The sequence below is a fragment of the Heteronotia binoei genome, chromosome 1 (genome assembly GCF_032191835.1).
Source record: "Heteronotia binoei isolate CCM8104 ecotype False Entrance Well chromosome 1, APGP_CSIRO_Hbin_v1, whole genome shotgun sequence".
NCBI lineage: Eukaryota > Metazoa > Chordata > Lepidosauria > Squamata > Gekkonidae > Heteronotia > Heteronotia binoei.
Genome location: NC_083223.1, coordinates 220,494,233 through 220,510,149, shown reverse-complemented (window position 1 = coordinate 220,510,149; position 15,917 = coordinate 220,494,233). Strand labels below are relative to the sequence as shown.

Here is a 15,917-nt window from a genome sequence, read left to right as displayed (position 1 = left end):
TGAGCTAATGGCATTAAAGTTGTGAGCTGCTGCATCAATTAGTGTGCTCTGGGGTCATTCTTCCTGAGCTAAGGCAAAAATCTGTGAGCTGGAGGCTAAAAATCTGTGAGCTAGCTCACGCTAACTCAGCTTAGAGGGAACACTGGTTATGAGTTGCCACAGAGAAATGGTATCATTTATGGTTGATGGAGAACATGGAACAAATTTACACTGGGGACAGAGAAATGATGCTTGGGTTCTCTTGAGATGCAAAAGAGTAAATTCTAATAGAAAAAGTTCCTCTCATATACTGAGGAACATGATGAAGAAACCATCCCCCATTTAACAATGTTAGGTATATAGTTAATTAAGAGTTCTACGTCTGCCCTCTTGTGGCATATAAAGCAAAAAGTTCAAATCACCCAGTCTCTTACGCACCAGTATCTTTTGTAATGAAAACTAAACAAAACTAGAAGTCACATTTACATTGGTAAAACTGGGAGCAGACTGTGTTTCTTTAAATTCCGGGTCCCAAGGTGCCACTTCTTTTAAGGATTAAGAAGACTAGGGCTTTATCCCATGCCCACATCTGAATACAATGGGATCTCTTTCTGAGTATAATATACATAGGATCCAGCTGCATATTATACTGAAGTGTTAGTTATACAGCAGACGGACCAATTGTGCCATGAAACTAAAAACAATTGCTTTGTCAGCCTTTTTAAAAGGGGGAGAGTTAGAAGAAGCTGAGGAAACGTATATCCTCAATAAGCACCCTCCAATATAAAAAATATACCCCTTCTGTTTCTGACTTTCATTCTTTTCTCATCCAAAAGTTTCCTTTGCTGACTCCAACCACTCTCTCTTGCCAGAATCCTTCTTAGAATACTTGTGTGGTACCATCTCTCTCTCTTTCCTTTTCAAAAAACGCACTAATTCTGTGAACCCTCTGACTTAATTCCTTACTACTCACTAAAAGAGAGCTGAACTAACGTGCAATTGCATTCATCACACTCACCCCTTCTTACCACATCTCTCCCTTTTCCATCAATCTCCCAGTGTTGTCTCCCCTTGCCACTATTAAAATTCAGGGTATTACCCCACCAAAACTAACAACTTGTGTCACTAGTTTCACTAGGACAGAGTATAACTGTACCACATCTCAATGGATCATTAAATTGCTAAACTTTTAAGCTGGATAATATTTTTTTACTGCATCCACCTCAAGGCATAGACCTTTCTTCTTTTCTGCTATACCATTAAAATATTGAGTAACCCTAAAAATAATAAATATTTGTGTTTATATAAAAGAAATGACTCACAAAAGAGAATTTAGTGACCCCCAACTTGATCCAGACAATAGGAACAAGAAGCAAACTGGCCGTTTTATATAAATATGTGATGTCACAGCAGTTCAAAGGTCCTTGAACCTGGTTTGTCTACTACTTAGAATCATAGAGTTAGAAGGGACCTCCACCATCATCTAGTCCAACACCCTGCACAATGCAGGAAATTCACAAATACCTGCCTGCACATATACATCCTCACTGCTCCTGCTTCATGCCCAGAAGATGGCAAAAACCTCCAGGATGCCTTGCCAAACTGGCCTGGAGAAAAATTGCTGACTGACCCCAAAGTGTCAATCAGCATTTCCCTGGACATGTAAGAAGAGGTCAGAAGAACTAAGCATTGATGCAACCCTTCCCGCCCTCCTTCTCATGATCTGCCTAATTGACAGAATCAGCATTGTTGTCAAATGGCTGTCTAGCCTCTGTTTAAAAACCTCCAAGGAAGGAGACCCCACCACCTCCTAGGGAAGCCTGTTCCACTGAGGAACCGCTCTGTCAGGAAATTCTTCCCAATGTTCAGCCGGAAACTCTTCTGCTATAATTTCAATCTGTTGGTTCTGGTCCAACCGCCCAGGGCAACAGAAAACAATTCTGCACTGTCCTCTATATGACAGCCCTTCAAGTACTTGAAGATGGTGATTATATTACCTCTCAGTTGTCTCCTCCCCAGGCTAAACATACCCAGCTACTTCAGCCTTTCTTCATATGATCTGGTCTTCAGACCCCTCACCATCTTCATTGCCCTCCTCTGGACATGTTCGAGCTTGTCTATATCCTTCTTAAATTGTGGTACCCAAAACTGAACACAATACTCTTTGTTGTTGTTCAGTCACACAGTCGAGTCCAACCAACTCTTTGCGACCCCATGGACAAAGATACGCCAGGCCTTCCTGACTTCTACCATCCTCCGAAATCTGCAATACTCTAGGTGAGGTCTAATCAGAGCAGAGTAAAGCAAAACTATCACTTCATGCATTGATATAGCCCAAAATTCCATTGCCTTTTTAGCCACCGGATCACACTGCTGACTCATGTTCAGTGTATGGTCCACTAAGAACCCTAGATCCTTTATGCACATACTACTGCCAAGACAAGTCCCGCCCATCCTATAATTATGCATTGCATTTTTCCTACCAAAATGCAAAACTTTACAGTTATCCCTGTTAAAATTCATTTTATTTTTTTAGCCCAGTTTTCCAGCCTGGTGAGATGATCCTGTATCCTGTCTCTGTCTTCTACCATAGTTGCTAGCCACCCCCATTTTGGTATCATCTGCAAATTTAATAAGCGTTCCCTCTATTCCTTCATCCAAATCATTTATAAAGATGTTGAACAAAACAGGCCCCAGGACAGATCCTTGGGGTACTCCACTTGTCACTCCTCTCCAAGAGGATGAGGAACCATTCACAAGCACTCTTTGGGTGCAATCTGTAAATCCATTATAGATCCACCTAACAATAACAGGATCCAAGCCACATTTTATCAACTTGTCAACAAGAATATCATGTGGAACCTTACCAAAAGCCTTACTGAAATCAAGATAAAATATGTCTACAGCATTCCCCTGATACAGCAAGGTAGTAACTTTCTCAGCAAAGGAGATCAGGTTAGTCTGACATGATTTGTTCTTGAGAAACCCATGCTAGTTCTTAGTAATCACAACCATATTTTTTAAATGCTCAAGGACTGACTGATTGTTTGCTCTAAAACTTTTCCAGGTATAGATGTAAACCTGACAGGTCTGTGGTTACCCAGATCTTCCTTTTTCCCCTTCTTGAAGATGGTGAAAACATTTTCCCACCTCCAGTCTTCTGGCACCTCATCTGTTCTCCAAGAATTCTCAAATATAATGGAGAGAGGCTCAGAAATTACATCTGCAAGTTCTTTTAGTACCCTTGGGTGCAGTTCATCTGGCCCTGAGGACTTAGTTTCATTTAAAGAAACTAGGTGTTTATGTACTACCACTATGCTGATCCTAGGTTGCAATTCCCATCCCTTATCATATATTCCGTTTTTGCCATGTTGAGCACCGTTTCCCTCACAAGAGAACTAAGGAAAAGTAGGAGTCAAGCAGTTCTGCCCTCTTTTCATCACCTGTTACAATTTAACTTTCCAGACCCTGCAAGGGGCCTACCATGTTGTTCTTTTTCTAATAGTACATAAGAAAAAGAAAAAGGGAGGGGTGGGGGGTGGGCTCCCTCTGGGAATCCTACCCCCCCAGGGAAAGTGCATGCGCAATACATAGCCTCTCCTCTCCCGGTGTAGTGAACGCCGCGTGGTCACTGTCTGGCTATGCCTGGCAGATGGTCACTGCAATGGCCTCTCCTGCATTACTGCATCCGTAGCAACACCTTCTCGCTGGTCCCCCCCGTTTTCACAGAGTTTGCTACGTCATGGTGCGACCGAATGTCCGGCGGTATAACCGGATGGGCAGGCTGGACCCACCAACCTCGCCAGCCTAAGAGAAGGAAAACTCTAACATCAAACCCGGGCAGATAGAGCTCGTTAATGTAACACCTACCACCTGGAGGACTCACTGCCGGCGTCCCGGCTTACTGGGCCATGGCAGATGACCCCCAGGTGAAAGGGTGGAGCCAGTACCGTGCACACTGCGCTTCACCTAAAAAATTCCTCTGCGCAGGCCTGAAGGGTATATCCACACACACTAATCGTGGGTTTTATACCGTCATCACCTGCGACTCCTTGAGCGCTTTCATCAGCGCTGCCTTCGCACCATCCTCAACATCCACTGGAGTGACTTTGTGACCAACACTGAAGTCCTCAAGCGGGTGGAGGTTACCAGCATTGAGGCACTGCTGTTGAAGACGCAGCTGCGCTGGGCAGGGCATATTTCTAGGATGGAAAACCACCGCCTTCCCAAGATTGCCCTGTATGGCGAACTCTCCACCGGTCATCGAAATAGAGGGGCACCAAAGAAGAGGTACAAGGACTCCTTGAAGAAATCCCTTAGCACCTGTCACATCAACCATCACCAGTGGTCTGACCTAGCCTCAGATCGCAAAGCATGGAGGCACACCATCCACCAGGCTGTCTCTTCCTTTGAGAACGCACGCATAGCTGGTCTTGAGGACAAAAGGAGATTGAGGAAGAATCGCACTGCTACAGGACCAACCCTAAATCAGACTTTTCCCTGCAGCCGCTGTGGCCGGACCTGCCTGTCCCACATTGGTCTTGTCAGCCACCAGCGAGCCTGCAGCAAACGTGGACTATTGCACCCTTCTTAAATCTTCGTTCGCGAAGCCAAGCCGAGAGAGAGACATAAGAAAAGAACCCTTTTTGTTGTTTTTAGCATCTCATGCTAGCCTAAGTTCATGCTGAGCTTTTGCTTTCTTAACTCTTTCTCTACAAGCACTGGTTATTTATTTATATTCATCCTTGGTTATAAGACCCTCCTTCCATTACCTAAATGAGTCTTTTTTTATTTCTCAAGTCTTTAGAGAGCTGTTTATGGAGCCACCTTGGCTTCTTTAAGATCTTCCCATTTTTCCTTCTCATAGGAATCATTTGTGATTGTGTCTTTAATATTTCACTTTTAAGAAACTCCCACCCCTCTTGAACTCCCTTCTCCTTAAGTATTTCAGACCATGGGATTTTACCCAGCTTCACTCTAAGTTTGTCAAAATATGTTTTCCTGAAGTCCCACTTATATGTCTGACTACATACAGCTTTTCCCTTCCCCAAGATTATAAATTCCAAAATCACATGGTTCACTACTACCCATGGAGCCCACTACTTTCACCTCATCAACCAGTTCTTCCCTGTTAGTGAGAATCAAGTCCAAGATAGCATATCCCCTTGTTTCCTTCTCTACATTCTGAAAAATGACATTGTCAGCAAGACAAGTCAGGAATTTATTTGACTTTTCATTTTTAGCAGAGTTGGGCTTCCAACAGATGTCTGGGTAACTGAAATCTCCCATGACCACTGTGTGCCTTCTCTTTGAGAACTTTACAGTCTGTTGTAGGAGTATCTCATCCAAGTCTCTCATCCTGGCTTGGTGGTCTATAGCAAACCCCTACCATAATATCACAATTATTTCTTAATCCTTTTATTTTTACCCAGAGACTCTCAACTGAATTGCTATACTCAGATACATGAATTTCCTCACAAATATATACCTCCTTCACATATGCCTCCACCCTTCCTTATTCATCTGTCCCTTTTAATAAATTGTACCTCTCAATCCTAATATTCCAATAGTGAGTGTCATCCCACCAAGTTTCAGTAATGCCTATTAGGTCATAGTTCCCTTCTTGTATTAGGACTTCCAGTTTCTCCTATCTGTTTCCCATACTTTGCGCATTAGTGTAGGGTAGGGGTGTTGAACTCATTTGTTATGAGGGCTGGATCTGACATAAATGAGACCTTGTTGGGCCGGGCCATGTAAGGTTGGACTGAGACACGTCGGGCCGGGCCATGTGTGTACATATTTAAGATTAGGTAGCAGAGATATAAATTTTAAAAAAGAACACAGACAAACCCAAACATATATTTTAAAAAACTTAAAACATGCTTAAAACGCTAGCACTCACTGGTTTTAAAGATGCCTTCTTTGTATTTCTCCCATGGGATCCAAGGAACTGGGCAAAGGAACTGCTCTTTCTTTCCTTCCCCAGGGGATGGGGGGAGCCTCAGCCAATAGAAGGAAGAGAGGCCTGGCTCAGTAGCTCTGCTGTGCAACTGAGAGAGCCTGGAAAAACAAACTCTGCCTCCCCCCATTCCTCCCCAAGGGAGAGCCTCAGACAATGGAGAAAATAGAGGTTTTGCTCTGTAGCTCCTGAGTAAGCTTTGCTTACTCCAATTGAGTAAGCCTTGCAAAGCAAACTGTTATGCAGAAGGAAGCAAGGCAGAGGGAGAAGGAAGCAGATGAAAGCCAATTGCTCAAGGGCCTGATAGGAGCCCTCCGGGAGCCTGATTCAACCTGTATGTTCAACACCCCTGGTGTAGGGACACTGGAATCCATGTTTTATGCACCCTGAAGTTTTGTTTCCTTCTGTACCTGTGAGTTAATGTTACCCAGAGTACATGCTACTTCCTGCAAAACTTTAGGGTTCTTATCTCTAGTTGCTTTCACACAGTGGACCAATAGATCAGTCTTGCAAGTCACATGAATCATTTGGAATTTTTGACAAGTTGTATCCACGTACCCCCTTTTTAAGTGAGCCACATAGGAGCTCTGCAGGGCTGCTTCCAAGAAGTAAGGAAGTTCAAAGTCCAAAGATGATGCATGACCACCTTTGATGCCTCTCGAATGTGTGCTGCTGCTGAAGCTCTAGTGGATGGAGGAGAAAATGAGGCATTATTGTTACAGAACAGTAGTAACAGCAATTTGGTTAAAATTGAATCTTGTTTTTTCTCATGAAAAGGAGAGAGAAAATGTGTCATAGTTAGGAAACGGAACAAACAAAGAAAAATGGAAAATTGTGCTGAACTGTCCATTTTATTTTTTTGCCTTGCCCATTTTTCTATTTCCTTCACAGGAGTCAGTCAGGGAAGATGCCTGCATTTATCAGAAACATTTCCCACACTTCTGGCTACAAGTTACAGACCAGCCCAGCATGATTTGTGACAAATGGCCCACCAGAGTCTTGACTATGCCCTGTTCTGCTGCCTGATGAGGACTGGGAAGGAAAAACAGGATTGTCGAGCATCTGAGTAGCTATCGTATAAGGGTTATGGGCAGTCTTCAGTTTGGCGCATCACAAGCTGGCAGGTTAGATGACAGCGCCATGTGTTTATAAACTCTATTTATTATCCATAAATGCCAATTTGAATCTGCATAAAACAGAATGAAAAGAAACGTCACACAGTTACAGAACCAGGCAAATGGAATATGGTGTTATTTTTTCAAAAGTTACAATTACTTTTGGAATGCTGGATATTTGGGGTTCTGAAAAGCAGCTCTGCAAAACACTTTTTAAGAATTAAGATTTCATTCTAAAGAATAGATACAACAGGACTTGCCAGATTCAAAGTTTTTACACTCTGTCTAAAATCCCTAAATCCCATAACCACCAGAAGAGAATATGTGGAAATTTTGCAAATTCACATTGGCAGGGTTTCATTCCAATTGACACTAAGCCATAAAGCTACAGTGCCGATCTTGGACCACATGTCATCTGTCAGCCTAACCTATCGCACAGTGCCCATGAAAGAAGTCAATTATGCAAATCCATGTGTGCCAAAGGAATTTGCTGAATAAATACATATCAATTATTGGACATGAATTTGCTAAATCAATACATTTCAATTATTGGACATGAATTTGCTAAATCAATACGTATCAATTATTGGACATATCAGCCCAATAATGAAACATAAATATGGATGCATCCACATAGAGGTTTTTCTCTGTTTTACCTTCCAATTTGAAGCACTAAAGTTTGCAGCATTTACACATAAGCATCCTTTAATTGTCCCCTTCCCACGTCTTCCCCATCTTCAATATGCTCTTTCTCAAACTTTCTTCACAATGATCTTTTTTGGAAAGAACACAGTTCCAGCAAGTTAGCATACTGCCTGGTTGAAAAGGTGTGCATTTTGAAGGCCCTGCCCACATCAGCACCATTTTCCTTTCAACAGCTCCTCAGGGCTGCCATTCTTCATGCCATACCACCAGAAGGCTTTTTACAGATCTTTTTTTAAAAAGTGGCAATTGCTGTAGCACTATAACATTATAGCAATTACCAGTTTTTTCAAAAGCTGTCAAAAAGCCATCTCTCCATGCAGAGGAGGAAAAGGTGTAGGAAAAATAGTGATTGATGGAAAACATGCAGAAAATTCCTGTGTAAACACTCCATCGCAAATGCAAATGCTGTTCCCCTCACTACTCAGCTGGGCAGTGGGAGAAAAAAGGGTGAATGGGGGAGAGCAAATGCTAGAGCATTGCCCAAGATGCAACGATGGTTCTTCAAGTCACACCACATGCAATGTCATCATGTCCACTGATGTCGGCACCATGGAGTTTAGGCAGAATGCTAGAGCATTGCCACTGACATAGTGATGTCCATTCCAGTCTCATGAGAAGTGATGTTATTGGGTCCAGCAACATCAGTACATTGCCAGGGAGGAGGCCACCCCCATCAGTGAGTCTCCCATCAGCTTTGTGCCAGCAACCCTAGTGAAAGCCTCTGCATTTGAAGCAGTTATTAATGCAAAATGGAGAACACTTACTCTGTAGATTCAGGGGCAGCAACATGCTATTAACCACAGGACAGAACATTACATGAAAGTGAAGAATGAAAAGAATTTTTCTGTTGTATCCACATTTTCAGGAATCCTGAAGTGATCCTGCCCTCCCCCTAATTTCAGCAAGTGCAAAAGGAGCATTTCAAGTAAGTTTCCATTTACCTTCTCAAGTTCCTGTAAGAATACTTGAGCAATCACACATGCCTTTTCAAAACATGCCATGATTTCCTCCTCCCTTTCTGACAGCCGCGTCCGGGAAGCAATAGAATTTGGGGAACGCTCCAGGGACAATCCTATGAGAACAGCAACAGCAACATATTAAAGAAAGTCAAACTAAAAACAAAACAAAACAGATCCTTCTTAATGGATCACATTGTATTACCTCCACCTACCCTTCTCATGACATACATGTACGTGTGTGAGAGAGTATAGACATACACAGCCCAGAGCTTCCCAGGCTGCCCACACAAGGCCTTATATAGCCATTCACTCGTCCCTTTCTCCCTGTCCTGAAACTTCAGCTAAAGCATATTCCCTCTACCCCTGGATGAATGTCATTGAAAAAACGTCTGCTTCCAGCAGGAGGGTTGCATGAATTCTGCTTTTGTGATCGCACTGCCCATTGGTTCTTAAACAGAAAAGTGAGTTTCTAGTTCTATAAAGCCCATACCACCAGCCTATGGCAGCACTGTTGGCATGTGTCATGGTAGTGCACAAAGGGTCACAGCCCTTTGTGCAAACCCTGCAGAGCAGGCATGTACTTCTGTAAGTTATGTTGATTATCTAGTTGCTCTGCAGCCATGTTGACTAGTTGGTCCTTCGACTTCTTATCTTTGCCTGTTCTTTGCCAAAGCTTTTTGTCCTCCTAGTTCTGACGGGCAGTGGGGGGGTTGTTTTAATTTGGTAGCCTTGTATATTGTCTGGTTTTTCTGCCAGTCAGACATATGGCCAACTGCCAGACATTTGTAACTAGTTAGCAGTTAGTTGGTGTTATTGTTATTATTAACTACTTTGCCACTGATTTACCTTATGTAAGTGAATTCTCCTTTTTTTTCAAATTAGCTGTAGTGGGATGTTTTCTCTTACTGATAGTGTTTTTTGGCCTGGAAATAGATTACCAATCTATTGCTCCCAGCCAGGTTTGTTTGTTTGTTTTGAACTGAATTTGAGGCTTTAGCATCATGGCCTTACCATATAATATCACTGGGGTTCAGGCATCTCCGTCCTTTCAGTAGGAAGATACAGTGGTGGGAGGACTGCAGTTATAAGAACTTTATGGATATGCTTGTTGTCCTTCTAATCTCCATCCCCTCCACAGGGGTGACTGTATGCTGGTCTCTGCTGTAACTTCCTCTTAATCCTTGATGTTGTGCAATGCCAGCTCAATACATAATAAAACCACTGCACTTGGGGCTATTTTCTGTGTGGTAACTTAGACTTTGCCTGCTTGACGAAGACCTGGGGAGGGGGAGGGTTTGAGACATTTTCTCTCAGCTGGCTCTGCTCAGTTTCTCAGTCCTACATCAGCCTCGAATTGAAAGACGGGGAGGTGGAGTTGCAATTCTTATCCAATATGGTTTTTCCTTCTGGAAGATTTCTACCCCAGAGATAACTGGTATTGAATGTGTGGGCCTTGTGTGGGTTGTTGGGGGAAACTGGTTATCTTGATGGCTTACAATCCACCCAGCACACCTGATACCCTGCTGAAGCTGGCAGAGGTGATCTCTAACTGGTGGTTTTGGAGGATTTCAGTATCCATGCAGATACCATTCTCATTGGAGCCACTTTGGACTTTATGTCTGCCATGATGCATTAGGCCTTTCCAAGATTGTTTCAATCCAGTTCATGTTGAGCCAGTGCCATGGTCAGATCATTTCCTTCTGAAGCTCAGTTTGAGTTTCATTACCCCCCTCTACAAGGGGCAGTGAGCAGATTTATGCTCATCCACAGAAACCCATGCCACAGTCACCTCCCACCTAGACTACTGTAATGTTCTCTACGTAGGGCTTCCCCTGAGGGTGCTCCAGAAATTACAGGCAGGACAGAATGCAGCAGCAAGACTGCTGACAGGTTCTCTTTGGAGAGATCATATCTGTCCTGTTTTGAAACAGCTGCACTGGCTGCTGATTGAGTTCCAGATTAAATTCAAGGTGCTAATGATTACTTTTAAAGCCCTGAACAGCCTGGGAGCTTCATACCTGCTGGACCACCTCTTCTGACATGTTTCTCCCTCAAATTTGTGTTCTTTGACCCACAACCTGCTTATAGTACCAGGCTCCCAGTATGTTCACCTGGCATCTACCAAGATGAAGACCTTCTTTCTGGTGGCCCCATCCTGGTGGCCCCAGTTGACTCAGGAAAGCACCCACCAGCTGAACTTGCCCTTAGGGAGTCATGACTCATCTCCTGCACCAGGCTGATCAAGCCTGGCCTACCCATGCAGCAGCACAAGGTACTAAAAGGCTGACAGAGTGCTGAGGTGATAGAGTGAACTGTACCACTTCAGACTGCAATTTCTCCATATTCCCCTCTATCAATAATACCCTGTAAGTAGAAAATTAGCAAGGAATGAGGAGTACAGCAGAGAGGGGGAGAGCCAACTGGTGTAGTGGTAAAGTGTGTGGACTCTTATCTAGAAGAACTCTGTTTGATTCCCACTTCTCCACCTGTGCCTGCTGGTATGACCGTGAGTCAGTCATATCTCTCAGAGCTGTTCCTCTCAAGAGCAGTCTTGGGAGAGGTCTCTTGACCCCACCTACCTCACAGGGTGTCTGTTGTGGGGAGGGGGAGGGAAATGAGATTATAAGCCACTCTGAGACTCCATGTGAAGGGAGGGGTATAAATCCAATCTCTTCTCTTCTTATTATTCTGCTGATAAGCATTTGTTTTATTTGTAGGGAGTTTTTACCATGGAGAAACATTAAAATATGATTCAACCCTCCCATTTTTCCATCTGACGTGATGCAGCCCATTCCTCCACCTCAGAATTCTACCACCATCTCAGCTGCATGTCTAGACCAGGCCTTAGCAATTCCTGGCCTCCACCACATCACACTGATCCTCTGGGGATACCTCTTCCACCCAAAGCAAGATGCTATTTATTCCTGAGTGCAGAGGAGGATAAACTGTATCCCAGTCCCTATTACTAGCAATGTTCCCTCTAAGCTGTGGAGTCTTATTAGGCTTGTTAATCCCCAGGTCCCAGCGGGGGTTCTTCCGCTTTCCCAGGCTCCTTCCAACTCCCAGTCAGTTGGCCGGCGGGGGGAAGCCCTGCCCCCAGAGGCGGGGAGGGAAACGTCTGCTGAGCACTTCATTATTTCCTATGTGGAGATCGATTCTCATAGGGTATAATGGGGAATTGATCTGGAAATTTTGGGGGCTCTGGGGGAGTTGCTTTTTGCAGTAGAGGCACCAAATTTTCAGTATAGTATCTAGTGCCTCTCCCCAAAGTTCCCCCCCAAGTTTCAAAACAATTGGATCAGGGGGTCCAATTCTATGAGCCCCAAAAGAAGGTGCCCCTATCCTTCATTATTTCCTATGGAAGGAAGACATTTTAAAAGGTGTGCTGTCCCTTTAAATGTGATGGCCAGAACACCCTTGGAGTTCAATTATGCTTGTCACATCCTTGTTCTTGGCTCCACCCCCAATGTCTCCTGGCTCCACCCCCAAAGTCCCCAGATATTTATTGAATTGGACTTGGCAACCCTAAGTCTTGTGAGCAAAAATTCCACTTCGTGAGCTACTGGCATTAAAGTTGTGAGAAAGCAATTTGGCTTCTGCATAAATTAGTTTGCTCTGGAGCCATCCTTCCTGAGCTGAGACAAAAATGTGTGAGCCAGAGGCTAAAAAACTGTGAGCTAGCTCACACTAACTCAGCTTAAAGGAAACACTGATTACTAGAACTCCTGGCATGGGAATCAGTAGCAGCAGAAACCAAGAAAGAGAAAGATGGTTCTGAACTGAAACCCCACCGCTCATCTAATGTTGTCAAAATGGGGGATGTCAGAAAAAGAAGGCCAACATGAAGAAAAGAGGCAAAGCAGTCAGTTTTCCCCCCTTGCACAACAAAATTGGGACAACTGCTCATGACCAAGCATCTCTCCTTTTTCCTTCAAGTCATCAGGAGGCTGTTTAGCTCCCTGTATCTATCAGAAAGGAAATGGTTTCTCCACATCCTTAGACACCTATATTAAGGCCTTGACAACACTGCAGTTTGAGTCACATTAGTAAACAAAACTGTTTAAGGAAGTGAGTTTTCTTTCTATAAGAACCTCAAGCATCTGTGTCTCTCCCTAGAGATCAGCTGTTTTTTGCACTGCTTGTTTGCTTCCCTGGTCAGCTCCCCAGGAGATATCTCAGGGTCTTCAGAGAAGCAACCAAAGCCAGGCTAATGTAGAAAATATTCTTCTAAACAAGCTCAACAGTTAGGGTTGCCAGGTCACCAGCAGGGGATAGGGAGTAGGGTTGCAAGATCTGGGTTAGGAAACTCCAGGAGATTTGGGGATGGAGCCTGAGGAGGACATAGAGGTATAATGCCACAGAGTCAAGCCCCAAAGCATCCATGTTCTCCAGGGAAACTGATCTCTGTAGTCTGGAGATGATCTGTAATTCCAGGGGGTCCCCAGGTTCAACCTGGAAGGTGGCATTCCCATCAACAGGCATTAAGCCATGCTCAGTATACATGTTAGCATCCTTTTTTTGTCCACAGTAGGCACTATTCTAGTGGGGTGGATGGGGCAATGGGTCCCACAAACTTCAGGCTTTGCCACCTGGCAATATGTTCACCTGTTGCTGATCTGACCTTACTTGGACATAATCTGCAGCTAACTTCTTACAAAGCAAGTAAAAACCAGTTATTTCAGCAGAAATCTAGGAATTCAGAAGTTAGGAGTTTGGAGTTGTTTGCAAAGATCTCCCAGCTAAACAAATGCTTTTACACATTTTATGACTTATTGATCAAGAGATTGGTACATGTTTTATGACCCATTAAGCAAACAGCTGAGAAGCCCAAAAGGATGACATGCAACTCTGAGGTATTGTGAGATATGTGTCTGTAAGAAACATCTAATAGTTCCTCTTCCTCTTCTTCAGGATGAATAAACTAAGTATATGTATAACAAAGTGTCTGCATGTCTATCCCTCAATAAATGGAACTCTACTTTAGGCAGCCTTGAATCCTTTACCACTAACAGAATGTATGCCTCCAACACCACCATCAGCAAGGCCTACAGTTTTCACAAGGGCCCACAGCACACACACCCTACCTGCATACAACTCTCCTGCCCATTCATGCTGTCTTACCCCACTTGTTAATTCACAAGCCTGTCCAAAAATGTGAAACTGGCCTTGCTTTCTGACATAAACTACAAACAACACAGGGACAGTAAATACTTGGGGGGGGGGTTGTAAAAGAATAATAAAAAAGCATAAAATATTAACATTTCTTAAATCAATCAAAAGATTTCCATCAGACAAATTTCAGTTGAGAGACTGCACATATGTCTGGAGACAGATGACACTCCCCCCCCCCTTCTCCAGGGACTTGAAAACAGTATGATAGAAGTATGCATTACTGTCAGCAGTATGCCCATTTGTCCCTCCAGATTTTACAGGGCTTTTTTAAAACACTTCATAAACTGCAAAGCCTCCTTGTTCAAAAGCCACATTGGAACAGAAGATGTGGATCTGTATCTTGTAGGAAACAATAGCCCTATCCTGCCATTTCGAGCACTACTGTCTGCTGCCAGCCTGAGCTGAGCCAACTAGACACTAAGCTGAAGGGCTGGTTCTCATATTACTTTCTGTACAATGGAGCATATATGCAAGTGTACACAAGAGCATGTATCTCTTAAAAATCTAGAAGCAGTGGGTGAGAATGGTTTGGGCTGCTGTGATGGCTGTGCCTAACTCTGTTTTAAGTGTAGTCCTAACACTAGACCAGCTACATAGTTAAGAGCTGGACGGTGCCATTCTAAGCAGCATTTATAAACTGTGTTATACCTTTCTAAATTAGCAGGCTTAGGTGTGATGCTACTTCAGACAGAGCTCTATAAAAGGAACTTGCAATCACAGCTGCTTACCAGACCCCAAGAGAGAACACACCCTGAAAGCCAGAAGAGCAGGACTATCTAGTACATCAAAAGCACAAAGCTATGATGGTTTGAGATGAAAACACAAGAAAGTCAGTGCACTAATGGAGTACTTCCAGTGATATTTGTAGATTTCAGCTTTGATCTTTACATACCAGTTGAAGGTATCTGATCATCACAGAGCTCTCATTCACCTAATAAGCTGGTGGACATGCTGAAAAGGAGTAGAAAAGCAGTAGATAGATAGCAATATTTTAGCAATGTCTCTAAAAAGCACTGAAAGCAAACAGAAAATGAAGATCACAAGAGGCTTTTTAAAAAGTTTCTCCAGAGAAGCAGTTGATCAACCCACCACACACACACACAAACACACACTTAAGCACCCAGATCCTCTCCAAAATTATATACATTGGAGAGAATATTTTTAACCAAGATGTCTAAAGTGGAAGAAAGTATTATGCAAAGAAAAGAAGAATATGATGCTTAAAGCAACTGGCTAAACATTTTGGAGGAAGGTTAGGGGCTCTAGCAGCCAACAATGAGATAACTTGACAAAAAGATGAGTGTCATTTTAGGCTGCCTGAGAGAAACACCATTTTCAAGGATGAAGAAGTATTAGTACCACTCCCACTCTGTACTGTCTGAAGCCACTATCTATTGTCTCAAGTAATTTTTTCCACAAGCCAGAAAGGATTCTAGAACTTATGAGGGTAACAGCATCCAAGGAGGACAACTGAAAAGGTTCATTACCTGCAGCCTAGAGAAAAGTGCAGAGAGCTTCAAATGTTTACAAAGGATGTCCAAAGGGAGGGGAGGAGAGCGATTGTTCAGCTCTATCCACAAGGGAGGGATAGGAGGCAATGGTTAAAATTATAGGGAGATAAATTGAAGTTAAATATCCTCTCTAAAACAACATGTGCATTCACACTACATTAAATAATGCATTTTGCAACTGGATTTTTGCTTTTCTTATTTCAGTAAAAATTCAGTTGCAAAATGCACCCAATATTTCAGCAAGAGAATAAACTACCCCAGGGAATTGATGGAATTTCCTTCCTTGGTGGTTTTCAAGAAAAAGCTGGCCAAAATGCCTTAAATATAGAATTTGCTAGATGGGGAGGAGGTGATTCGATTACCTACTGATTTCCATCTATATGTATAGAGATGTATGCAAGACCAGACCTTGCTACATCACATAAAGAGATACTAGAATACAGCTCATTCTCAGGACCACTTCTTACATTATATTCCCCCCTCCCCCACCCCCAGGAATTAATTTTAAGCATAAAAT

The 15,917-nt window shown here is 43.2% G+C and overlaps 1 protein-coding gene across 1 annotated transcript in view; it reads right to left on the bottom strand.

The window, feature by feature from the left end:
- Positions 1 to 15,917, bottom strand: part of TTC7A (tetratricopeptide repeat domain 7A) — a 276,147-nt gene that overhangs the window by 236,903 nt on the left and 23,327 nt on the right. The window contains exons 4-5 of the mRNA XM_060247872.1: positions 8,700 to 8,830; positions 6,497 to 6,621 (exon numbers count right to left, since the gene is read on the bottom strand). Of these exons, the coding sequence (XP_060103855.1) occupies positions 6,497 to 6,621; positions 8,700 to 8,830 (256 nt within the window). The remainder of the gene's footprint in view (positions 1 to 6,496; positions 6,622 to 8,699; positions 8,831 to 15,917) is intronic.